Source organism: Staurois parvus, unplaced genomic scaffold, assembly GCF_062004578.1.
Source record: "Staurois parvus isolate SC_StPar_1 unplaced genomic scaffold, SC_StPar_1.0 ptg000530l, whole genome shotgun sequence".
Lineage (NCBI taxonomy): Eukaryota > Metazoa > Chordata > Amphibia > Anura > Ranidae > Staurois > Staurois parvus.
The window spans coordinates 1888853-1916309 of NW_028318326.1; the positions used below are offsets into that span (position 1 = coordinate 1888853).

General features: G+C 41.3%; 1 protein-coding gene across 1 annotated transcript; it reads left to right on the forward strand.

Moving 5' to 3' along the window:
- The first annotated feature begins 19 nt into the window (after positions 1 to 19).
- On the forward strand, positions 20 to 26911 carry FKBP7 (FKBP prolyl isomerase 7). The gene is made up of 4 exons (XM_089690430.1): positions 20 to 356; positions 7361 to 7512; positions 19253 to 19380; positions 24211 to 26911. Exons 1-4 carry the CDS (start codon positions 151 to 153, stop codon positions 24370 to 24372), a joined length of 648 nt encoding a protein of 215 aa, XP_089546556.1. The 5' UTR covers positions 20 to 150; the 3' UTR covers positions 24373 to 26911.
- The last annotated feature ends 546 nt before the right edge of the window (positions 26912 to 27457 follow it).

Below are 27457 nucleotides of genomic sequence, written 5' to 3' on the forward strand. Positions count from 1 at the left end.
TCCCAGCTGACACAGCTCTCTGTCTTTGAAGACAAAACTATTTGGAGTGTTTCATTTTTTTGTGCTGAGTGCCACGTGTATAGCACCAGAAGTATAAAGATCAAGGCTTTGGGCACGTTTTGTTTTCTGGCAGAACATATCAGAAGGACAATGCATTTCTCACTTAGATATATTTTCCTTATACAGGCTTTTAGCCTCCTGACCAGCTGTGAAAAATCAGAGATCGAGGAAGAAAAAATCAAAATCGAAGTTGTACATGTCCCAAGTGTCTGCACGCAGAAGAGCAAAAGAGGAGATCTGGTCAATGCACATTATGATGGGTTTTTAGCCACAGATCTGTCCAAATTTTACTGCAGGTAAGTGACAAAGTGGTAAAGCATGTTTTTAAAAGAGGAGGTGGAATGTGCTGTTACATAATTCTTGACTGCTTTTTGGGTTTATTCTAACGGATTCTGGTTCTAACATCTCCAATATGTATGCATGTGTGTCTTCCTTTAAAATACAGCTTTAGGTTTGATAACTACATCTATGCTCATATTTGTGCATCAGTGATGAAACAGCTGAGCAAGTCTAGGAATAAATAATATACACTCACCAGCCACTTTATTAGGTACACCTGTTCAATTGCTTGGTAACACAAATTGCTAATTAGCCAATCACATGGTACCAACTCAGTGTATTTAGGCATCTAGACGTGGTGAAGACAACTTGCTGAAGTTCAAACCGAGCATCAGAATGGGGAAGAAGGGGGATTTAAGTGACTTTTAACGTGGCATGGTTGTCAGTGCCAGACTGGCTCTTCTGAGTACTGATCTACTGGGATTTTCACTCACAACCATCTGTAGGGTTTACAGAGAATGGTCCAAAAAAAAGAAAATATCCAGTGAGCTGCAGTTGTGTGGACGAAAATGCCTTGTTGATGTCAGAGGAGTATGGGCAGAGTGGTTGTTGCAACATTCAGATGGTAGGGTCAGAATTTGGCGTAAACAACATGAAAGCATGGATCCATCCTGTCTTGTATCAAAGGTTCAGGCTGGTGGTGGTATAATGGTGTTGAGGATATTTTCTTGGCACTAGCATGGTGTACCTAATAAAGTGGCTGGTGAGTGTATTACAATCAGAAAATTTTATTTATTTATATATATATTGCTTGGACTATATGTGTTGGACTGGTCCTAGTTGGTGCACTGATTAAAACAGTTTAGCTGTCTACCTCTGTGGATTGTAGATAAATAATAACACAACTTATGTAATATGTTATAATGTAAAGCGCTGAGCAAACTGTTGGCGCTATGTAAATCCTGTATTATAATAATAATAATGTAGCACTAAATCGGTAGTATATACTGCTTGGTGACTTGTGCCTTAAGGTAAGATTACAATCAAGCTGAGTATGCCATCAATTCAGAGCACTGTGCCACAATTGTGACACCCATGTGCATGCATGGGAGTGATGTCTTCACAGCCATCCAAACGTATGGAGCCCACTAACCTGGAAGGAAGTCCAGGCAAAGATGGAAACCCATCTTTGCACGCTGTTGGAGGGCTTCATTTTAAGGTACGGTAAGTATTTCTTTATGTGCTAGTATGTGGTGCATACTATCACATTATGACAGTAACTTAAAGGGTGAAGTTTTTTTTGTTTTTTTTTATCTACAGCCTTTACTACTACTTTAATTAGATTATATATCTTAAAGTATTCTTTAAAGACCCATTCAGACATTCAAGTTTTCTGTTCAGATGTGTTAATATACAGTACACATATTATAAGTGGGATGCCAAACACGCTACAACAAATAAGTGGTGCTTTGGGCTCTTGTCTACAATGCGTTCAGATACTAATCACAATGAATAGCACCGAAATTAGAGCAGGTTTGTTGCCATTTGTTGTGCACTCAAAATCGTGACTGGGCCCCTAAAGCCAAATTTACCACACTAACTCCTCCCACAGTTTTTACACTACATAAACAGTAATATACCGAAACGTGCGGATTGTTCCCGATTGGTGTGCTATTACTTTGTGGAACGTTTCGCCGAATGGTTCACGAAATATTGCCATTTTTGTGGTGAAATTGGTCCTATAGGAATGAATGGCGCAATGTTCAAAACTAGAGTGGGAGCTGACAAAAGCTAGAGTGTGAGCTGAAAAATCAGGACATGATTTCTAAACTGCCATCACTCCCTCATTTTCAAGCCCACCTACACAAATCTTATATCAAAACGTTCAGCTATCCCTGCTGCCCCTAAAAATGTCCACAGCTAAGCCATAGTCCTGATAGTTTTCACAATTTGACCATTTGTTTGCAACTCACACCGCCCATTGACCTTTTCACAGTTACTCCAGACACTCCAACCACACAACAGTTACTCAAGCCACTCCACCCAGTTACTCCGCCCACTCCAGTTGTAGACTACTGGTGGAGGCAAGAACACTTCACACAATTTCCCCAGAAATTGTAGCTTTTCTAGTTGTGATTGCATTTTTTCTTTCAAGTGAATCAAATTAAATCTTTGTAAGGCTCTATTCACATGGGTGTTTAACCACGCTGCGAATCCCAGTGGATAGAATCTATTGTGTGCATCCAAATGACTGTGGCTGAAAACAGCCTCTCATTGTCGTGTATGAGCTCAGTGGCCAAAGCTATCCACATACAGCTGTCAATCCCAGTGTTAGGGACCAACCGGAGGTAGCCTCTAGCTTTCCACAGACCAGAATTCCCCAGGGCGCGGAATCTAAGTCCCAACCTGCTTGTTCACCAGAGCCCCTGATGGTGGGGATGGACTTGGAGCAAGCCGAGACCAGGTCGCGACCCCTGGGTGCAGCCAGCCGTGGTAGAGGCACCTGTCGGTGGTACACAGCAGGTGAGAGTCTGATGTGAGAAGGCAGAGTAAGCGAGGTCAGACAGGCCGGGTCGGTAACAGTGGAGCAGGTCGGTACAAACAGCAGGCAGAAGAATAAACGGGTCACAGTCCAGGTTCGGCAACAGGGGATCAAAGGTTCAGGAGCAGGCAGGAGAATGGTCAGGAAAGCCAGGGGTCAGAGCAGGAGAAGTCAGCAGACCAGGATCAGGCAGGGTCAGCAGCAAAGTAAACTCACAGAACACAGGAAAGACCATACAGCAACTAAGCACTGTCAGAGTCCATTTAAATAGGGCGCCCTGCGCTCCTATTGGTGCCAGGCACGTGATCGCGAGTGCGCCGCTGCTGTCACGGATGCACAGGTCGTAGTACCCGCACGCCAGTGCGCCTCGGCACATCGCGCATGCACAGACCCGCGCGCTGCGATCCGGCTCAAGATCCCTGACATTAAGCCACAGGAATCAGTAGATGTATGCTGCTGGGATTTGCAGCATTGCTAAATTGCCCGTGTGAATGGAGCCCAAAGCACAAATCCTTGGAAGATAACACAATAGATGTCAATGCATTTGTTCTGGTGTGTACAAGTTCTACCATTCTCCGAGTGTGCAGTGTGTGAGGTCAAGCATGTAATAGAGACAGTATATGCTGTGTGCGTGTATATATATGTGTATATATATATATATATATATATATATATATATATATATATACACATACCGTCTGTAGAAAGACATTTCCTTTTTAGCTTTGACCAGAATTGGGAGTTAGAACTCCTGTCAGCATTTACTCCATTACAGAGATTTAATCTCACTTCCTTTCCTGCTGAAAATCATTTTACTAAACAGAGAGGGGAACTGTCTAACAGATAAACCACCACTAATAAACAATTCTATTATTAGGTAAGCAGGGGAAGGCTCAAATTCCAGACCCCCCTTGGAAATTGTACGAAAGGCCTGGCCTGGCCTAACCCACTATTGCGCTCACCCTCTCAAGAACAAGTTCCTCTGCCTCTGCATACAGATCCATGCTCAAGAGTAACTTCCCCTCCTTATAAATAACAATGGTTAAGGCCAGATTTCAAAATGAGAGATTAACACTTTTTTCTCTCATTTGAAAGATTAACACTTTACTGTGCAAATCACCTACAAAACAACCGTTCAACACGGTGTGACTTCGGCTTTGCGGTGCGGCACCGATTTTGAAAATATGATTCCTGCACTTTTTTTGGCAATTGCATGTGCAACTTGCATAGGACACTGTGCATGAAGTTGCACAGACCTCAGGCAAGCCAAACATTAAATCGCACTGACCAGCGGGTTTAAAATCGCTCTACTTCAAGTGAAGTAGCATGTTTTCAAAAGCCGCATTCAGTGTGAACCAAGGCTAAGACAGGATCCCAACTTAACTGACTCCTTTCTATGTGACTAACTAGACAAGGCTTTTTCAACTAGGGTTCCTCCAGAGGATGCTAGGGGTTCTTTAAGCTGTCGCAAATTGATTTTCCATTTACAATGACCACAAATGTAAGGGGCTATTTCCCACTGGAATCCAATACAAGAGGTCACCCATGTAAAGGGGCATTTTTTTCCCCATTGACCACCAATGTATGGGACAGCTTTTCCACTGGCAACTAGTTCAAAGCCTAACTTCAGTCACTTTAAATAGTTTTTTTTTGACCAAGCTGGTCCAAACAAACTATGAGCTTCACTAATATATGTGCCATCAGCCACATACAGTATACAGCGCTGTGTTCCAGCAATGGTATGGAGACTTCCAGTCCTACTCCTGGGAGTTGGGCTGAGCAGTGATCAGCCATTCACAGGAAGCTTTGTAATTTCTGAATGAGTACAGCCTTTGATTGACTGGGGTGGAGTTTATGGTGTTATCCACCCACATCTCCACCTCAGCATATCAGAGGAAGCCTTGTAATCATTCAGAAAATACAAGGCTTCCTGTGAATGGCTGAGCAATGCTCAGCCCAACTCCCAGGAGTAGGACTGGAAGTCTCCATACCATTGCTGGAACACAGCGCTGTATACTGTATGTGGCTGATGGCACATATATTAGAGAAGCACATAGTTTGTTTGGACCAGCTTGGTCCAAAAAAAACTACCGTATTTGCCGGCGTATAAGACGAATTTTTACCCCTTGAAAATCTTCTCAAAAGTCGGGGGTCGTCTAATACGCCGGTATACGGCATACTGACACTTTTTAGGGGGGCGGCGCGTTGCCGCCGCCGCCCCCCCCCTTCCCCCAATGGAAGGGACACTAATTACAGGGGTGGGCAGCGGCTGTTTCTTACCTGGTTCCGGTCCCACGACGATCCGGTCCAGGAAGCGCGGCTGCGCCTTCAGTTCGGCCACTGGATGTTCGTGCGGCTGCTCGGCTCCGCCTCCTCACCAGTGATTGGCCGCCAGAACTGTAGCTCAGGAAAGGCACACAGGCGGCCAATCACCGGCGAGGGGGTGGAGCCGAGCGGCCCCGCGAAAATCGAGTGCAGGACCAGCAGGTAAGTGGTCAGTGTAGAGGTGCTGCTGCAACCACATATGCTGGCTGCAGCAGCACCATACGAGAACAGGGTCAGCAAGTGTCAGTGGGAGGAATAGTGCCCCATCATTGGTGTCACTGATACCAATGATGGAGCACTATTCCTCCCACTGATACCAATGATGGGGCACTATTCCTCCCACTGACACCAATGATGGGGCACTATTCCTCACACTGACACCAACGATGGGGCACTATTCCTCCCCCCCCACTGACACCAACGATGGGGCACTATTCCCCCCCCCCCAATGACACCAATGATGGGGCACTATTCCACCCCCCACTGACACCAATGTTGGGACACCATTCCTCCCACTGACACCAATGTTGGGACACCATTCCTCCCACTGACACCAATGATGGGGCACTTATCCCCCCACTGATACCAATGATGGGGCACTATTCCCCCCACTGATACTAATGATGGGGCACTATTCCTGCCACTGATACCAATGATGGGGCACTATTCCCCCCACTGATACTAATGATGGGGCACTATTCCTTTCCTCCCACTGACACCAATGATGGGGCACTATTCCTCCCACTGATACTAATGATGGGGCACTATTCCTGCCACTAATGCCAATGATGGGGCACTATTCCTGCCACTGACACCAATGATGGGGCACTATTCCTCCCACTGATACCAATGATGGGGCACTATTCCTGCCACTGATACCAATGATGGGGCACTATTCCTGCCACTGATACCAATGATGGGGCACTATTCCTGCCACTGATACCAATGATGGGGCACTATTCCTGCCACTGATACCAATGATGGGGCACTATTCCTCCACTGATACCAATGATGGGGCACTATTCCTGCCACTGATACCAATGATGGGGCACTATTCCTCCAACTGATACCAATGATGGGGCACTATTCCTGCCACTGATACCAATGATGGGGCACTATTCCTGCCACTGATACCAATGATGGGGCACTATTCCTGCCACTGATACCAATGATGGGGCACTATTCCTGCCACTGATACCAATGATGGGGCACTATTCCTGCCACTGGTGTGCATTGGAAGAGGGGTAGTCTTATACGGCGAGTATAGCTCAAACACTAAATTTTAGCAGGAAAAGTAGGGGGGTCGTCTTATACGCCAAGTCGTCTTATACGCCGGCAAATACGGTATTTAAAGTGATTGAAGGCTTTGAACTAGTTGCCAGTGGAAAAGCTGTTCCTTACATTGGGGTGGAGATAATGGTGTCATCCACCCGCCTCTCCACCTCAGCAAATCAGAGGAAGCCTTGTAATCATTCAGAAAATACAAGGCTTCCTGTGAATGGCTGAGCAATGCTCAGTAAGATTCAATTTTGTTTTGGGAATGAGACAGTAAGTCTCAGCCCTTCTGCTACACAGCACTGTATGCTGTGTTTAGCTGATGCTACATTAAATTTATACATCTGTTGTTGAAGGTAATAGTTCGTTTGAACCAGCTTAGTCCAATGGTAAAGTGACAGAAAACTGGAGGGGACACTACAATCTTCACAGTTTGGGTTTCTTTCCTGACTTCATTATTTGATTCCTTTCATTTGAGTTGTCAGGATCAGCAAAAGTGTGTTGTAAAATGATCTACTGGGTGTGTGAGATACCATAAGTAGGTCATTTCTTCTTTTATTTATAATGTCCTACAACCTGTTGATTATGCAAAAATACCATGACCTGCGAATGTAATATTTTTTTGGCATGTTATTATTTCAAATTATTTTAAGGGTTCCTCTGGGGGTCAAAAGACCGAGAGGCTGTAATAAACTCTAGACTTTTATTACAAATGAATATGGGTATCTTTTGGTGTCTAAGGGGATTACAGACATCTCCCTACCATTCCATATTTGTATTACATTTTGTTTGGTAAAATGCATGTATGTAGTAATCTCACTTCCTTTCATGTTTAGCAGATATATACTGATTTACTAATAACTGTTCTCTTGTGTATAGTCGCAGTGAAAGAGATGGTCACCCGAAGTGGTTTGTTCTTGGAGTTGGACAAGTGATTAAGGGCCTCGATATTGCATTGATGGACATGTGCCCTGGAGAAAAAAGGAAAGTGGTCATTCCTCCTTCTCTAGCTTATGGAGAGCAAGGCTATGGTAAACCAAGCATTCTTTTGTTTCACATTTTCAGTAATCTGAAGATAAATTGGAACACCTTACTCAAAATACTTTTTTATTTTCTTTGATTAAAGGTTGTCTTCTTACAATTATTACAGCTCTTGCCAGTCACCTATGACTTTTCAAAGGAGTGTTTTCTGTATTACTTCTCTTTCTGCTGCAGTTTATTCAAATTCAGGCCAATTACATTATTTGGGCCCCAACTGAACACTCCAGTCACTATTGCGGAGAACTGAGTGTGCTGTAAGCAATCAGACAAGATATCCTAATATGTCTGATCATTATTTCACCCAAAGGTGTTTAGCCAGAAGTATCTGGAATGCAACCATAGGCATAGGATCACAGAGCTGGATTGAATGACTGATATCTTTGGTTGGTAAGCACCGTTAAAATAATGGGAGATACAGAGATTGTTGTGGATCAGTATTGAAGGAGAAGTTCATGAATACAAAGAACAAACTTACATACTGATCTATGGTGATGCAACATTGGTCCAATGAGTGTCTGTTCCCTGCTGGCTCTAGGACCAAGAACTGAGCAATCTCATAACCACTGATCGCTCAGTTCTTAGTCTTCACTAATCAGAGCGGTGTCTGTCAGTCACTGACTCTCTGCTCTGCTCCTCCAGTGCTCACAGGAGTGCTGGGCTGTGGAGGAGGCGGGAGCGGCTAGCTCAGACTATCAGCGGCATGCTGAAAGGTTAGACAGTTGCCAGTCAGGAATCTGGGTTGATCCCAACATTAAAGTCAGCATCTGTGCAGAGCCTGGACTGGCTCTGTTATGTCAGCTGACAGCAGGCTTTTGGTTTTGTTTTGGCTAGAGTGGGAAGGGGTTAGAAGCTCTATAAACGTTTTTTTTTATACCAGTCTGTGTTCCTACTATGAGAGATTCTCCTCACTTTCTATCTGTTTGATTTGTCTTAAAAGAGAAGTTTGGGAATCTCAAAAAAAAAAAGATCATACTTGCCTAGATCAAGTATCTTGATCTAGTATCAAAAATCCCGCTGATGAAGTCACGTGACCCTGTGACGCAACGCGTAGGGGAGGGGCTCTGACGTCACGACGTTGCATCGGAGAGGCTCGGCGATTCCAGCAGGGCAGACAGAGAGGCAAAGGCAGAGTATACTACCCACTGCTGACCTGTATTCAAGTGCCACATACTGCTGTATATCACCGCATCTGGCAGCAATAAATCATTCATATTTTAAAAGAGGATAAGGCACCATGGTCTTTCTTTTTTTCGTTTGATCTATACTCCCCACACTGAGGAAAGGAGGATATAAGGAAGAGGTGTCCCCAGGAGGGGAAATGGGAGATCCTTATAGATCTTTATAAACACTCATTCATAAGTAGCTTCCTTTATGGAGAAAGAGGAGAGCACAGGAGGATTCCTACAGATCTTTTTTGGAAACATTTAACATATGAGCACTATCCCACCAATCCTGGAAGGATTAAAAGCTTATTTGCCTAAATTTATTTAGGCAAATATTAAGGTGAGCGCATATTGAGACCACACGGCACCTGGAGAGAGGGAATAAGGAGATCACCTGCACATTGCACATATTGATAAAAGACTTTATTTATGCACTTTATTGATTGCATTTGCACATTTATTAATGAATTGGCACATATATTGATTAATCACATATGATATGTACTGGCACAGATTATGGTGCTAATACATTTGTATTTGCACATTTGCACATTGATTAATGAATTTGCACATAAATGAATTGATCACATATGATATGTATTAGCACAGATTATGGTTTTGATTTATTTATATTCATGTTTTAATTTTTTATTTATAAAGTCACAGCATTTTATTTGGTCACAATTTTCATGCATGTATTAGCTTATGCATTTATAAGCGTGAGACATTTCACGATTAAGGATCTAAAATAGGAGCGCGGCACTATAAATATATATATTTGGATACTTGCCTAGATGGCTACAGCTCTGATCCCAGCTGCAGCTGTCCCCTGCCACCTCAAAGACCAAAAACTGGGCTGATTGCTCAGTTCTTGCTCCTCGCCTACAGAGAGCTGGTGACTGTCAGTCACCGACTTTCCGCACTGCCCTTCCAGCTCTCAGTGGAGCACTGGGCTGTGGATGGAACTGGAGTAGCTGGCTCAGGCTCTCAGCGGATCACTGAGGCTGAGCCAGCTGCTGGTCCAGGCTTCTGAGCAGATCCTGACCATATGGTCAGGATCTTTTCAGAGCCTGGACCGAGCCTGTGACCCACATGAGAAGTATAGCCAAAAAAGATTTGTGCATACTTCTCCTTTTAAGATGGCCAAAGATGGATTGAAATTTGGCCAGTTCAGCAGGGATCAGCTGAATTTTAATCCATCTACACCCTGTCCTGTTTAAGAGCAGGCGATCGACTGATCGAATGCTCACAAATAGGTTTGCTGGAAAACCTGATCCGCTGTCAGGACACAATGTCACAGCAGGGAGGATTCCCTTATTCATTTTGATTGTGTGGATGGGGAAATTGGTTCAGTTTTTTTTTTTTCATGACATGTATGGCCAGCTTTAGACAGAACTAGAAGTGAAGAAATCTGAATGCAGTCAGCAATTAAAACACATATTCCAGTACATTTAGGAAAGTTTAGGACCTCTGTAAGGATTGAATTACATTTCATGTTCCTATTAGATAAATTGTACATTTCAAGATGGTGGATGAATAGAAATAGGAAATTAGATAAATTTTGTTAGACAGGGATGCAGCCAGCAATTAAACCTAACCTAGACCTATACTGCAGAAACTTTGTGTAAGAGTGAAAACATTACAAAATCCCAAACGTTTTCTAATTAGAATTGTCTGCATAATCTTACCTCACCATGTATAAGGACATCCTGCATCCATCCTTATCTTATTCAGCATGATCTCTTTTCAGTTTATATTTCAAACAACTAAAATTGTGATGAAAGGAGATCTTGTAACTGTGACTTTAAAGGGTAACTCCACTTTCATGAGAAAAAATATTGCAAGTAAAAAGTAAAAAAAAATAATATAGCTTATACAATTGCTACACGCGTTATATTGTAATTTAATCTCATTAAAAATGATGTTTCCTTTTTCAAACTGCAGCCACTGAAATTTTCTATAAAGTCAATGCAGTATGGTTCCTAGAGCTGTTCTGTACACAGTTGGTGTACAGAATGCTCCCAGAAATGTCATTTCCTGCTTGTGTGCAGAACGTAGTCAGATTTTAGGCAACAAAAATTATTATTTTTGGTGAGAAACTTCTAAAGGGATGGAGACACTGCCACTTTTCCTCACAGTGCACCAGCTGATTAATTAAAATTCAAGTGGAAAAAAAAAAAATAACAAACATGTCATACTTACAGTATCTGCTCTGTGCAGTGGTTTTGCACAGAGCAACCCTGATCCGCCTCTTCTTGTGTCCCCTGCCAGTGCTTCTAGCCCCTCCTTCCTGCCAAGTGCCTCCAGAGCAAGCAGCCTTATGTGGGGGCACCCAAGAACCGCTGCTTTTTGTGACCCTCTCTCCTCATTGGCTCACTGGCTGTGGCATAGGCTCATGCTGCTTTCTTAGCTAATGAAGAGGGAGAGATCCAGGGGAGTCGGTGCTGTTGTGCACATTGCTGGATCGGGAGGCGGCTCATGTAAGAATTATGAGTGGCGAGGGTGGGGGAGGCGCTGCTGCACACAGAATGTTTTTTACCTGCATGCATAGAATGCATGAAGGTAAAAAGCCTTGAGCATTTACAACCACTCTAATTAGTCACTCCCATTCAAAATCAATATCCAAAAAACTTGGTGGAACATACAGCTTTTTCTTTAGAGCAGAAGCAGGTAGGAATCTGTAACAAAGTTTGTTAAAATCCACGTAATGTATGTGGATCACCTAGATGGGATTGTTTTTTCTTAACAAAAGTAGAGTTACTCTTAACTTCTTTTTTGGAAAGTGCTAGGCTTGTAATTTTCAAACAATCCTCAGGTTTATTGTTAGAGTCCTTTTCCATAGCTATCGTCCGGTCCATTCAGTAAGGGATCTGTTAAATCTGAAAATCAGAAAGGATCAGTTGAAAGGGATTGATTTTACTCTTGTGACATCTGTGCCCTTTCAGTTTTTCTTCTGCACTTTGCATCCGGTCCTTTGTGGACCCGTGTGGATCTATGGCAAGCCAGATGAAAACAGCCTTGTGTCAGGCTACCGCTGATCTATCACGTTTAGGTCTGCAAAAATGAAAAAAGATGCAGTCCTTTTTTCATATTTTTTCTGGACCTGGTGAGACTTGTAAGTAAGCGGATGCAAACAGGAACGCATTCATAATCGTCCACCTGCTCACAGTCTTACATGGAGTTTCCGATCAGCTCCACCTGAAAAACTGATAGGCAGACCTGATCAGAAAACCCATGTGAAAGAACCCATGGGCCTCTTGCACACAGATGCTTTAGCCTGTGCAATATAAATTCCAGTGTATTTCCCCCACCTGGAAAACCTATCTACTGTGTACAGTCATCCATATACCTAAAGGGCTGTGTGCAACTGTACTCAGGTATAGTACCCTCAGTGTACAGAGTAGGTAAATTTAGTTGGCTCCTCTGTAGGCACAGGAACTGGGGTTAATTTGTTTGTGTTTAGCTGGGAAGAGCTCTAAGGGCTGGGTTTCTACTACCAACCCCTGTCTTATAGAACTTGCTGGATAGTTCTGGAATTTAGAGGGTGGAGGAACAGAGGCCAAAGCTTGACTATTCATGGTGTCTCCACCAATCCCTGGGTAGGCAAGGCCCAGAGGTGGGGAGACAGGGCATAAATGTTCAGGAGCCTGGCAGTAGGTGTGCAAAGTCAAGAAGGGACCCCCTATGTTGGGGGGTTCTTTGTCCCTCAGCAGAAGGAAGGACAGGAGAGAGCTAGTGGAAGAGAGAAAGCATAGCTGGGATTAGCTGAAGCCATCCTGACAGTCAAGATCTGGGCCTGTATAGCATGAAGACTGTGCAGTAACCTCTTGTACCTCGGCATTCACCAAATAGGGACAAGAGTGAGTAGCTTCTTTTCATCACACCCCAAGCCTGAATATAGAAGGACAGCAAGGGGCAATATTTTGTATGTCTATATCCAAGGAACCGTCTAATGCTAGTTCATAGCCATCAAAGCCATCCTATGCCTCGCTTGGGTTCAAAGCAGCCAGGTGCACCAACAGTTTGTCTATGGAGTAGCACCTACATTCATCATTTAGAACGTTTTTGCTATAATTTTAGCCTTGCCAGTGATCCCATTGGAGGACAGCAATTTTGATGTTCATATTTAGCAGCCAAAGAGATTAGTAAGTCCTCAATGTTTTTTTTCCAAGTTCTGCAGTTCTGGGCATCCCATGCTTCTCCCTTTTCCCCATCCAAGGTTAATTAATAAACAAAAACAAAACACCTAGACTGTTTTTAAGCATATGAAGAAAGTGTGGAAAATTCCTGTTGCCTAGCTGTGTGAAAGGGAAAGACCCAAAAATCCAATACGAGGGTAGGGCTACACAGGTAGATGCCATTACTTACAAAAACACCAGTATAGCATACAATACAACCTTTTCTATTTTTTGTATACGCCCATATGCTGTACTGGTATTTATGATAGAATGGCTGTACAAAGCACCTGGGAGGGTGAACGATGCTGGAATTTACATTGCATGGGCTCAGGCACCCATGTTACATATATGCCTTATACTTTTTAAAGCCTATTTAAAACCTTACTGGTATGATAAATGTAGTAAGCTAATGTGAATCTTGCATGTCACCTAGCTAAAATATAGATGCAGTTATTATATATATTAATTTATTACGGCTTTTAGCATATGGTATGTATGCAGCCTCTCTAGGACTTGCATGACAGTACGCCTTTTCTTCATTTACTGTAGACACCTCTGTCCTATTATCAAACGTTGCACTGCATGCTGGGAACAATGGCTGGCTAACCCTGTAAAAGAAAAGCATGTCAATGTAAGTGTCTGTCCATGCCTGAGTACTGTGATGTCTATGCCTTGTTGGTTTAGCTACTCTCATTCTAAAATGTTGTGTTTGTCATTCATGGCACCCTATTAATGTTGCATCCTTTATCATCTTCCTCTTTGCAAACATGACTTGCTTGTGTTTTGTGAAATTCTAGATCAATATTTAATATGCCAATAAAATATATTTTTAGGTTTTGTATTGTCAGTACAATGTGATGGGCGTGTCAGACATCACCTACGCATCTTCTGGTGCTTCAAATGTCTAAACAAATATGCATGTGATACCATATGTCACAGATTACGCTTTCAGTTGAATAAAGCAGCAGCAGTAATACTAATGTTTTAGATTTTGGTAGTGGCTCAGTGTTTTCAGTTGATCCAACCCAATCTCTCCCATCTTACTATCGCCTGTTAATTTACTATCTACTTTTGTCCTCCCTGTATGTGATGCCTCTGAAGACTTAAAGTGGTAATAAAGCCACTTTGTTCATTTTTACCTACAGGTAAGTTTATAATAAAGCTAACCTGTAGGTAAAAGTAATATCTCCTAAATGTGCACGATTTAGGAGATATTCGGGTTCTTTATAGAGCTGGAGTGAAAATGGAAGCCTCTACAGCGGTCACAGAGCGCCGCTGAAGGACATCATTTTAAAGTAAGTTTTAGATAATGTGCTAGTATGCAATGCCTACTAGCACATTATGCCTTTACCTTGCAGGGGATTTTTTTTTTTTTTTTTTTTTTTTGGATGCAGGTTACTACCACTTTTAAAGAGTATATAAACCCAACATATCATATTCCTGATATGTGCATGCTGTACAACGTACTTATATGAAGAAGTATCCTTTTTTTTTTTTTTTCTTTTTTTATTCATTTGTGTGAAATCTCTGCTGTTCCTGCCAGTCCCTTTGCTGTCCTATTACACTAGTCATGAGAGCACAGCTTGGTCAGTTCCCTAGCTCTGCTAGGAACATTGTCTGCTCTCCTGCAATGATCAGACTTGTGCTCACACAAACCCACGTCTCTCCCCCCGCCATTTACTGGGTAGTTCAGTGTCCTGCTGTTTCTGCTCCCCTAAGCTCTCTGTTCTCAGATGCATGAGGAGCTTAAAGGGTATGTGATCACTTAGAAAACAGGGGAAAAAAGGTATTTTTTAATTTTTTTTATATCTATACACAAAGGGTTCACCTTTCATTTATATTTTAAACTGAATGGGTTGTTTTACAAGGTGAGGGTTTACATACACTGTAATACAGACTACATATTTCTGCTGCTGCTTCTTTCTTGCCGTCGTTGGGGAGAAGAGTTTGCCAATATCACATGAACCAAAACTGCATAAGGAAGCACTAAAAAAAAATATGAATCTCTAAGCTTAACCCTATACCTCCATATACAATGATAACATAAAATAAAACATCTGACATGTCATACATACATACAGTGTACACAGTGCCTTGAAAAAGGATTCATACCCCTTTGAAATTTTCCAAATGTATTCATGCTAGAACCAAAAACGTAAATGTATTTTATTGGAATTTTATGCGATAGAAACCAACAGAAAGTGAAACATAATTGTGAAGTGGAAGAAAAATGATAAATAGTTTTCAAAATGTTTTACAAATAAATACATGAAAAGCGTGGCGTGCATTTGTATTTAGCCCCCCGGAGATGACACTTTGTAGAACCACCTTTCGCTGCAATTCCAGCTGCAAGTCTTTTTGGGGATGTCTCTACCAGCTTTGCACATCTAGAGAGGGACATTTTTGCCCATTCTTCTTTGCAAAATAGCTCAAGCTCTGTCAGATTGGATGGAGAGCATCTGTGAACAGCACTTTTCAAGTCTTGCCACAGATTCTCAATTGGATATAGGTCTGAATTTTGACTGGGCCATTCTAACACATAAATATGCTTTGATCTAAACCATTCCATTGTAGCTCTGGCTGTATGTTTAGGGTCGTTGTCCTGCTGGAAGGTGAACCTCCGCTCAAGTCTTTTGCAGACTCTAACAGGTTTTCTTCTAAAATTGCCCTCTTTTTGGCTCCATCTATCTTCCTATCAACTCAGACCAGCTTCCCTGTCCCTGCTGAAGAAAAGCATCCCCACAACATGATAATGCCACCACCATGTTTCAGGGTGGGCATGGTGTGTTCAGGGTGATGTGCAGTGTTAGTTTTTTCGCCACACATAGCGTTTTGCTTTTAGGCCAAAAAAGTTCAATTTTGGTCTCATCTGACCAGAGCACCTTCCACATGTTTGCTGTGTTCCTCACATAGCTTCTCGCAAACTGCAAGCAGGACTTCTTATGGCTTTGTTTCAACAATGGTTTTTCTTCTGGTTACTCTTCCATAAAGGCCAAATTTGTAGAGTGCACAACTAATAGCTGTCCTGTGGACAGATTCTCCCATCTGAGCTGTGGATCTCTGCAGCTCCTCCAGAGTTACCATGGGCCTCTTGGCTGCTTCTCTGATTAATGCTCTCCTTGCCCGGTCTGTCAGTTTAGGTGGACGGGCATGTCTTGGTAGGTTTGCAGCTGTGCCATACTCTTTTTTCCATTTTCAGGTGATGGATTGAACAGTGCTCCGTGAGATGTTCAAAACCTGGGATATGTTTTTATAACCTAGCCCTGCTTTAAACTTCTCCACAACTTTATCCCTGACCTGTATAGTGTGTTCCTTGGCCTTCATGGTGGTGTTTGTTCACTAATGTTCTCTAACAAACCTCTGAGGGCTTCACAGAACAGCTGTTTTTATACTGAGATTAAATTAAACACAGGTGTACACAAATGGCTCCGCTAGATTTTAGTTAGGGGTATCAGAGTAAAGGGGGCTGAATACAAATGCATGTCACACTTTTTAGATATTTATTTGTACAAAATTTTGAAAAACATTTATCATTTTCCTTCCACTTCACAATTATGTGGCACTTTGTGTTGGTCTATCACATAAAATCCAAATAAAATACATTTACGTTTTTTATTGTAACATGACAAAATGTGGAAAATTTCAAGGGGTATGAATACTCTTTCAAGGCACTGTATACAATGTTGTACAAAGTTATATAAATGCATAAAAAATCTTAAATCTAAAAAATGTGAGGTGAATCTCAACCCAATGTTCATTGATATCTGTAGTAAAAAACATAATTCTTCAGCCCCCACCACAAATGTCAAAACAATCGCCACCAGTTGCATCAAAAGGAATAAGATAAACTCGCAATAGCCCCTGAGGAAGTCAATGTGATGAAACACGAACACGTTAGCCAAGTCTCATGACTTCACCCTATTCCACAGACATTAATAGCCCATACACATGATAAAAAAATCGTATGAATATTTCCAAACGAGGAACGATTGTTTGATTACCTGATCATTCATATAATGCTTTCAACAGCTGGTTTTGACTTTTCAGATGACAAAAGCCGAGGTTGCAAGCTAGAAAATTTTTATTGTAAATGAACACGTCCGATTTTTGTTTACTGTGTACAGTTATTGTATGGAAATAATCGAATAGTAAAAAAATGCACATGATTAGAAGCATAGAGCAACCCTACACATCCTCTTCTACTATGCTAGTACGTAGCTACGTTTTCATTTGTTGGCTGAGAATTTTCTTACCAGTCAATACCATTCTGACTACATCATGATACACACTTTCATGGAAAATTGAATGATTGGCCTTCCGATGTTCTCATAGTGTGTATTAGGCTTAAAGGGGAGATTTACTAAAACTGGTGCACTCAGAATCTGTTACAGCAGTCATGGTAGCCAGTCAGCTACAAACTTCAGCTTGTTCAGTTAAGCTCTGGTAATAAAACTTGGAAGCTGATTGGTTTCTATGCAGATCTGCACCACAATTTTTCACACTCTAGTTTTAGTAAATTTCCCTCTAAAAGATTGATTTGGTGTTTTTGTCCTCATGCCTGCTGGTGGTTCATACACAGATTTCTTTTTTTTTATTGTGGTTTTTCTGCATTTGAATCATGTGAATGCATAAGTGCAGCAATATTTCACAATTGTGAATGTTTTCCTTTGTATGTCTGTGATTTTGGTCTACAAGATATGGTTATATCTTCAGAGGTCCATTTTATGAATGGAGCTGTTGCCTTTGGGTGGATTATTTGAGAGCTATTTGACCTTCTGTAAAGCCAAATTAAAGTGATTGTAAAGTCTTACATTTTTTTTTAAATAAATTAAATAACAAAACATGTCATACTTAATAAAACAACGTAGTGCAGCGCTAGAAATAATACATCTAATAAATTGCCTTTATGATAAATAAATTAAAAGTTCATGGGTATATGGTTATAAAATCTAAATGTTCTAAAAGTGACAATCGTGCTTCTGAAGGTGACTACTTCAAAGATATTTTGGTGCTTGTGCAGATGGAAATAATAAAATTACGCACTCACCAGATGCACAGTTTTAATGCACATATATATATATAGGTATAGATGTCCTCTCAATGGGATCAGGGTAAGCAGATGAAAGGTAATCCTCCCTCTGAAGGGTAGATGTCACAGCGGGCGATTTCAGGGCTTAGAGTTGATCCAAGACAGCCAGAGGTCCCCTTTCCAGGCAGAATTTCACTTTTCATAATAGTCCTTTTGTAATATCCATCCCAATGTTCTTATCTCATCCACAGAAGGCCCTGCTGGCGCTCCAGACCCCTTCCCCCTGCTGAATGCTCCCAGAGCAAGCAGGGGGCACTCGTGTGTGTGCTCACTCCCAAGCCACCTCTGTGTCTATGAGACACACATGACTAAGCCCCACCCCTCTACCCCCTCCTCACTGGCTGTGATTGACAGCAGTGGTTGCCAATGGCTGTCTCTGCTGTGTCTCAACCAGTGGGGAGGCAGAGACCTGGGAGAGCTTCTGCTTTCGTCTGGATTGAGATTGGGCTCAGGTAAGTATTGGGGGTTGGAGAAAAAATGGAGCTGTACACTGAAGATATTTTACCTTCATGCATACAATGCATGAAGGTAAAAAACCTTCAGCCTTTAGAACCACTCTAAAGTCCCACTTTTAAAAAGGATCTTTATTCCACAAAAGACTTGCAGTGTGTCTTATGCAATAAAATAACCCTAACTGCCTGCTTACAGTCTCTCCTATAATGTACACCGAGCTGCGCATGCTCCTCCTCTAGGCAGGGGTGTTTTGGTAAAAAAAAGCCTAACGCTTGTAAAAGTGTCTAATGCTTTTACAAGCGTTTAGGATCGTTCACAAGGGCCAGTCGCTTGGGTATTAATTCATTTCATTGGCCAGAATAATAATTTATTCTAGCCATTGAAATGAATTAACACTCAAGCACAAACACGCCTAGTGTTAACACGCATTTAGGCGTGTCAAGAGTATATGTGTGCATGGACACATTGGATAACATGGAGGGGTGTTTGGAAGCAGTAAAAAAAAAACGCCTGACACCCCTAAAAGTGCAACACAAACGCCCTGTGTACATGACACCTTACTGTAAGAGCCTAACAAGAGGGTGAGCCACTTTTCTTTTGGTGGTAGCACCAAGCAGAAATTGCTTAGACACATTTGCAGTGGGGAAGATTCAAGTTATTTTAATATAGATATCAATGGACCTTGTGTTGGAATTTACTTTACTTTTTTATATGTATTATATTTATATACTTTTGTATAATATATACAAATGTGGACTAAAGTGTGATGAAGATTAAATATGTATTCATGTCTTCTTTCATACATCTTTAAAAATATTCATAATACGCTTTATTTTTCCCTTATTAGACAAAATTCCACCTAATGCAACTCTGATCTTTGAAATTGAGTTGTATGGAATCAGCAAAGGGCCACGCAGCGTTGAGGCATTCCAACAAATTGATATGAACAATGATAATCAACTTTCCAAAGAGGAGGTAATAGAATTATTCTATGTTAAAATCTTGTACTGAAAATGTTGTATATATTTTATGTCAGATCTGGGTGTCAGAGAGTGTAGGTGGCCTAGTAGAAGTGGTAATTAGTTAGCAAGAGGCCAAGTGGTTTGTACTGAGAGGAAAGGGTACTTTGTGAGGTTAAGAATGTTTGCAATGTTTTCTGCTCTTAATATAGCCTTCATCTGTTATAGACACACTGCCCCGGTCTCTTGGTATTATTTCACTAATGCACTGATGGAAGCATTTCATTGTTTTAGGCCACAGCTACATCGTGCAAAATGTGGGATTTTATGTCCATGTCATCATTTCACAAACTGTGCATTTAAATCAAATATTAGCTTTCAGCTATGTTAACAGTTTTGTACTTGGGTTTCCTGCAGAAAATGCTGCTTACATGACCAAAAGCCTAGACACTAGACCATGTGATCTCTATCAAAGGGAAGAATCCAAGTTCAGGCTGGCTGATCCTCTTCTTCAAAACAGATCACAAAACCAAATGCTTACAATATTGACCAGAGGAATAACATTTCCTTCAGGAAAGAGAACAATTTCAGTACTCTACAGCATTGTTTCTCAACCTTTTTTCATCATGGTACCCTTTAAATTTGTGGGCAGTCCCGAGGCACACTTTAAAATTATGGACAGTCTTGAGGAACCCTATTCTAAAATGTGAAAAGCCATTCTAATAGTTTTTTATATAATGCAGCAACATCCACACATGTAGGACACCCAATGTTAGAGGTTATTTATTCTTCCTAAGCAAATACACTTTTGCACACTGGTAATGAGTAGTATTCCAGTGTTTCTCTTCTCCCTCAGTTTTTATCCATCACTGAGATAATGTGACCCCAGCACTGATGGGGAGGGTCAAACTAGGATGCTGTGCAGGTAGCTGACATCTTCCTTATCAACTAATGATGTCATTGGTTATCAGGACGCCAGCGGCTAGAAGGTCATAATGGTGCACAGTGAAAACCTGTGACTTTGTGTAACTAAAAGGCAGGCTTGTTCCACCCGCTGGCTTGTATACAAGTTTTGGCCAATTTTTAGACATTTTGCCAAGTCACCCCTGAAGAAACCTCAAGGCACCCCAGGGAGTGTGGGCAACCAGTTGAGAAAGGCTGCTCTATAGGATGACGGGGATGGGTCCAGGACAGGAGATACGTGTCCCTACTCTTTGAGCTGTGGTCCCTCTAAGGGGGATGATTTAAATACAGTTTTGGAGTACTCGGGGGTTCTCACCTATGCAGGGTGAGGGGTTCAGGTTAGAAAGGGGCAAACTGACTTCTAGTTTTCCCAAGAAAGGTAAGTCCTTATATTCGATCTGTAATTCAGAGTCTCAGAGATTTTGGGTGGGAAAGAGCCTCCAGCCCTGACTACAGGGACTGTGGCTCTAACAAGATTAACCCACTTGCAGGAGGCCTGAAAAGGAACAGGAAGTAGTCAGCAGGTGTACGCGAGGTGGAATGGAGTGGGACACAGCAGTGCAGACTGGCTTGTGACTGAGACACGTTTGCTAAGCTCCTGAGATATTTCTGGACTCTTAAGTAGGCAGGAACTTTAAAACCCTTTCGTGGGACAAGCATGTGACGGTGGTCAGCCAAAAGCTTACTTACTAAAAAAAAAATGGGCTGTTTTCTTTTTAGCTTTTCCATGCTAAAGCAAGGTGTTTTCATTTAACGTTTTGGAAAGTAGACTGTTGCTTTTACCAACGTGGCTGGCTGGTGATTCCGGACTCCCCCATTTCATATCACTTTTTTAATATTCATGCCATAAAGTCTGTTCAGTTACGTTTTTAACTTTGCAAAAATCACCGCTCCAGGTCCCTTAAGGCTGCAACAAGCATCTGTGGGTGCTAGACCAATAAAGGGGACTTTTTTCAAATCACAAGTCTAAAGTACAAATGTAGGCTGCACACAGCACTTTTTGGTAAAACTTTATTGTTGCAAGTGCAGTATATGATGTTCTTTAAACAATAACGTTTTATTGAATGCTGAAAAGTGCAGTGTTTGGCCTAAATTTGAACATGGAATTACACATAGATTTAGTTGACATTTTAATTATAGGTCCACTTTAATAATTAACAAACACATATTACTTATCCTTCTCATTAATGGTGTGTACATTTGTTAAAAGAGAAACTGCCATTTAGCAAGCACCATTCATAATCAGAAAATGTATGCAGTATAGTAAAATGTTAAGCAAGGTACACCTTAATGTTCATTGTAAATGGCCATGTAATTATGATATTCAATTAGCTACATTGATCTTAGTAGGGTATTCTGTAGAAGCAAATCTACTTTTAGTGTTTAAGAAGCTGCCATCAGTATCCTTAAACAAAATATTAATTCATTAAACTGTTTGGCTAATGGTTTCTTATGTTACAATAATGACAATTACTGGGTAACAAATGACTGCTTGTTGAGAATTGTAAATATGGCAATAATATTAGTATTACTTCTATGCAATATGATGTTTCAACTGATTTGGTGTTTAATCGTATACCAAGTATTTTATGAGCCTAGAAAATTGCAGGGTGTGCAATGTTTGTTAATGAGGTTGATAGTGGTTTATAAGAATGCAGAGAGGCTTTTCGTTTTTCTTGGAACTACGTCCTGGGATAACTTGGAATATGAAGGATTGTAGTTCCATAGCAGCTGGAGCAGTTGCATTTTATGAAGAATAAGTACATAAATAAAAAGTTGAGAATGGGAATACTTAATAATGTCCTAGTTCAGCAGAGTCCAATCAATCAAGCAAGATGGTACATTGGCTCTCAGCGAATGGACAGGTGTTCCTTGGTTTGATGTTACACAAGAGCTCCCCACTGCAAGAGGGTATCGACAGAAATTACTTGACCAATCATCCGGTGTAAGGTGTGGCTGCTGGGATGTCACTATGTTTATGACTGTATCCCAGATACAGTTTTTTATAAGTATTAATATCTTTGAATACCTACAGGTTACAATCTGCTAACTTGCATGTTATTGTCCAGCATTGAATTACCTTCAGAATGGATATAGATCTGACAGGTCTTGGATGCCCAGTTTGCCTAGGAGAGGAATTGGGCCGTTTTTGCTCCTAGTACTCGTAGGGCGGGGGTCGGCAACCCATAGAACGCAGTCTACCTGTCGACCGCAGGCAGGTGACAGGTAGACTGTGAACAGGTCCCTCCCCCCCCTTTCCCCCAGTCTCCTCCGCTGCTGTCATCCTCAGTGCACAGCATGGCTCAGGATGGAGGATGGGAGGAGGAGCTGGCTAAATTAACTTTTCATATTAACAAGCTGATAATTGGTTTTATCATCCCTGGCCACATGGGATTTACTGCATGGTAGGGGTTGGGGAAAGACCTGGCAACCTACCCTGTAAAATCATTGCTAAGAGAATTCATGGAAAAAAGTCGCTTACGAGTGACGGTCCATGCAATCGCCAAGGGTCGGATACGACTGAATGGATAGATAGAATTGGTTTTATGGAGGAAGGGCATTATGGAGGAAGGGAGAAAAAAGAGAAGAATAGGAGTGGGAGGAAAGAGGCGATAGAAAAAGAAGGTGGAGGGACGAGAACATAGAAGCAGAAGGTAAGGGATGGGAATAGATGAGGGGTCTAAAGTTAGGAGGCACAGGTTTGTTTGTTCTCCCTTCCCCTGCAAACATGTTGCAGATCAGTCCAGTAGGGTTGCCTAGATTTGAAGGTGAACCTCCAAAGAGTATGGGTGGTATAGGAGCTGATGATTACAGCATACGCTTCATTCTTGTGAACATACGTCATGATAGACAGAAGTTGTGCTAAAATGAGTCCAGCTGTACCAGGTAGAGGAAAATTTAGAGAGTCTTTCTCGTGAATTGAGTTCTTCTATCTCTTCCGGAACCATTCTTCTATTGTTGGCGGTTTTGTAGGGTGCCAGTGGCAGGGGATGCAGTGTCTTGCTGCTGTGATCATGTACATTGCCAGGGATTTGCTATATAATATCCTGGGGATAGGCATGTGGTGCAGAGAATGCTAACGTTGTCCCCGTTACAAAATTTTCCCCGGGTTAAAAGAAACCATGTTTCATTTTAGTTTGTTTCCCGAGATAAAAGAAACAAAGTATCCTTTAGCTCTGGGGAAAGGGACAAATAATTCTTTGAGCTATAGTGAAGAAAAAAAAAAGCTGTAATTACTTTTAAAAACCAGCACTGACCTATAGTGACGGCGACTTTTTTTTACTTTTTTCTGACCTCTATAACTGATTAATTGGTTTTCAGTGCATTCCTAAGGGAAACCGCATTTTGGTTTACAAATATTTCGCTATACGAAACGTCCCGGAGAATGCATTAAATTTAGTAAACCGAGGTACACCTGTACTTCAATGCCGTGTACCCATTTGTGGCTCATATATGGCTATGTACCCATATCAGGTCAATGATGCCACAAACATTTCTGCCCCTTTTGTGCACTTGTAGTTGAAGAGCAGGAAATGCTCTGTAGATGATTGGGCTGGTGATGCCAGCTAAACAGCGCAGTTTTAGTTAACTGGGAACTGCAAGCTGTCCGCTGCAGTGGCAGATCCCTGTGACTGATGCCAATTTTAAATGGGACAGTGGCTGCGGGAGAGAGGAACCCCTGCCTATTGGCACAGGGAAGGGGGCAGCTCAGGTGGGGTGCTGGAACTTATTACACTGTAAATAAGGTTGTAATATCGAACATGGACTAAAGGAGAGCCTTTAAAGCTTCAAAAGTGTTTCAGCTTTTGGAAAAAGATATACAGTATGTTGGTTTTTGAAACAACAGTTTGGCTATAACATTATTTCCTCTTCTTTCATACAGATAAGTCATTATTTAACAGAAGAATTTAGGAAAGATGGAAAACAGCGAGCTCCTTCCGAACATGGCCGGATTTTAACTGACATATTTAAGAAAAATGACCACAACAATGATGGCATCATATCAGCAAAGGAGTATAATGTTTATAGGCACGATGAATTATAGCATAGTATTTTACTATGGATAGTTACTGATGTATTCATTGGCACAAAGTATTTGTGTCCACCCAGGTCTCTTGGAATGTAAAAAATGTTTTAAATGAATCAGCTCATTATCTTCAGTTAAGGACTTATTCACATTTGTGGCTTATTTTTATTTTTTTAGAATTTTTTATGAATGACTCTAGATATGGTTTTGAAATGTGCATTGTATGTATTGCCAGATTTAGTTTAGGTGGTATTTTATATTGGCAGCCATGACAAGTTAGTAAGTTGGTACAAACTTGTAAAAAGAATATACAGTAGTGTCAATGAGATTTTCTGTGATCCCCACTGTAATTTCCAGCTAGAATACTCCTGGGTATGGGGAAGCATGTGGCTCACTCATATTTGACAGCTCCAGATCAATCGGCAAGCATCAGCACTGTTGCATGTAAAATGTTCATGGCCCTGTGTAAGCTATGACTTGAATGACTCCTATCTTACCCAAGGCCCAATCTGCTGCTTTCTGATTGTGGCAGCCAATCAGAGCAGTAAGAGAACAAAGGAAAGCTGAGTACAGTATGTGCTGCTGGGGGGATGGGTGCGCAAAATCACATATAGATAGATAGATAGATAGATAGATATACCGGTATATGTTTGTGTGTGTATGTATATGTGACTTTGCATTTCCAGGTAGGAAGCTGTCAATCACCTGGTCCCACCCGGTAATTACTTGCTGGCACCAGGTGATTTCTGAAGATCTCTGACGGGGAGGAGAACTGTTTTGTTTACTAACAGTTCTCCTCCCTGTCAGCTCGGGCACACTGCTTTGGATGGCTGTGCACAGCACAGACATCCAAAGCAGTGTGCTTAGTGAAGCACACTGACACGGCCCCCTAGTAAAACACTCCCTGCACACAGTTAACCCTTTGATCGCCCCTCATGTTATCCTCTTCCTGCCCAGTGCCATTAGTACAGTGTAAGTGCTTTTTTCTTAGCACTGATCACTGTATTGGTGTCACTGGGGATGGTAGTGACACCAAGTCAATTCCCCCCCTGAAAGGATCAGTTCCTGTCTGTATATTTCCTTACACCCCCAGTGTCAGAATGTCAGCCGCAGTCCCGCTATAAGTCGCTGATCGCCGCCAGTATATACCGCCATTTGTAAACGCTATAACTTTCACGTAAACCAATTATTTTACACGTATTGAGATTTTGTTTAGCAAAGACATGTCACAGAATACATTTGGCATAAATTTATGACAAAATTTGATTTTTTTTTTTTTTGCTGGACATATTAAGTAAAAAGTGAAAAATATTGTTTTTTTTTCCTCCTCAAAATTGTCAGTTTTTTTTTTTTTTATAGTGCAAAAAACAATAAATGCACAGGCGATCAAATACCACCAAAAGAAAGCTCAATTCGTGGCAAAAAAGGACGTAAATTTCATTTGGGTGCAGCGTTACATGACCACGCAATTGTCAGTTTAAGTAACGCAGCACCGTAATGCAAAAAATGGTCTGGTCAGGAAGGGAGGTAAATCCTCAGGAGGGCGAGTGGTTAAAGTAAGCTTGGTTGCCTTGCATGGACAAAGCAAAGGTACTCTTTAATGTTGAAGTCCAGGTTTCCTGTATCTTTAAATAGTTCCTTTTGGACAAATATTACAGATTAATGTGGCCACTATGTGTGCCATAATATACTGTTAGTTACGTACAGTAAGCAGCACTGTGTTCTGGCAGCATACCGGCAACTTTCCATCTGCTGCTGGCATAATAAAAGAGTTGGTCTGAATGCGTCTCCATCGCTCAGGAGATTTTGTATTTTCTTTTTTATCAACGAATACAAAGCTTCCTCTGATTGATGTAAAGGTCAAAATCAGGATGTCATCTGCCTGCTTTTGCACTTTGGCCAATCAGAGGAAGCCTTTTTATTCACTGATAAAAATACAAGGCTTCTCCTGAATGGTTGAGAAGCATTCAAGCCAATTTTTTTTAATTCCAGCAGCAGACAAGAAGTCAGCCGATCCACTGCGCCTCTTCCTCATGTAGCTGATGCTACAGTAGATTATAGCACACATAACAGCTGCATCATTTCATATTGGCTGAAACATAAACTATTTAAAGTGACAGGAAATCTGGAATTCTACTTTAAGGTATATCTGATTCCAACCTTGGGCCTGCCATTGCTACTTGCCTTCAGAAAATGCTAGCTGCTTGGCTGTTATGCAGGCCTACAGTTTCAATACGTTTTCAGAAAGGTATACAGATCAGGACTGTCAGGGTAAAGTCATGTTTCTGACAGTTTTGAGTTGTCTTCCCTAATTACACTGTGAAATACTAAATACATTTAGTGAAATATGTTTGCATCACAAGGAAATGTGGTCAGATTTATTTAATAAAGCAAAAAGCATTATTTAAAGTACTAAACTGTTAACAGTCAATTTCATTGTTCTATACCGTAAAATGATGAAATCTGGTTGGTCATCGTGGGTCACCAGCCTGTTGTGTATCGTCACTATTCTTTGCACTGTTACTAAAAAAAGCCAAAATAAATTCATTCCATTGCATTGTTTTTTCAATGGAAATAATTATGCAAATGTTATGTTCTAGCTAAACAGCCAAAATATTAAAAACATACAGTATATGTCAACTGTTTTAAGTGCCAAAAATGTATGATTCTCCTGAACCACTTCTGATTTACCCCTGCCAGGCTGCTTATCCAGGAATGGTGACCCCAATTTGGTTGGACCACAGCCAAACGAAGAAATACACAGATGAAAAACAAATATGGTAGCTGTTTTACTTGCCAATAGATTTATGTTTCTGTCGTTCCAGTGTAGATATTTGCACAGCTCTGATACACAACTTAGCCCTGTCTGGCAGGGCAAGGCAGCTGCTTTTTCTCTATTGCATTTAAAGTGTATATTTAGACAAAAATAAAATATATATCTGGTCAAAATGTAAAAAAAAACATATTTAGTACATCTCTGCAATACAAGCATATGCTCTTGCGTTTTATCTTTTTCTAAGTGCTGCAACTGCAGAAAAACAGACATTTTAATAAATATGATTGCTGTAAAATATGATGTATTTGTTAGCAAAATCTTTAACTA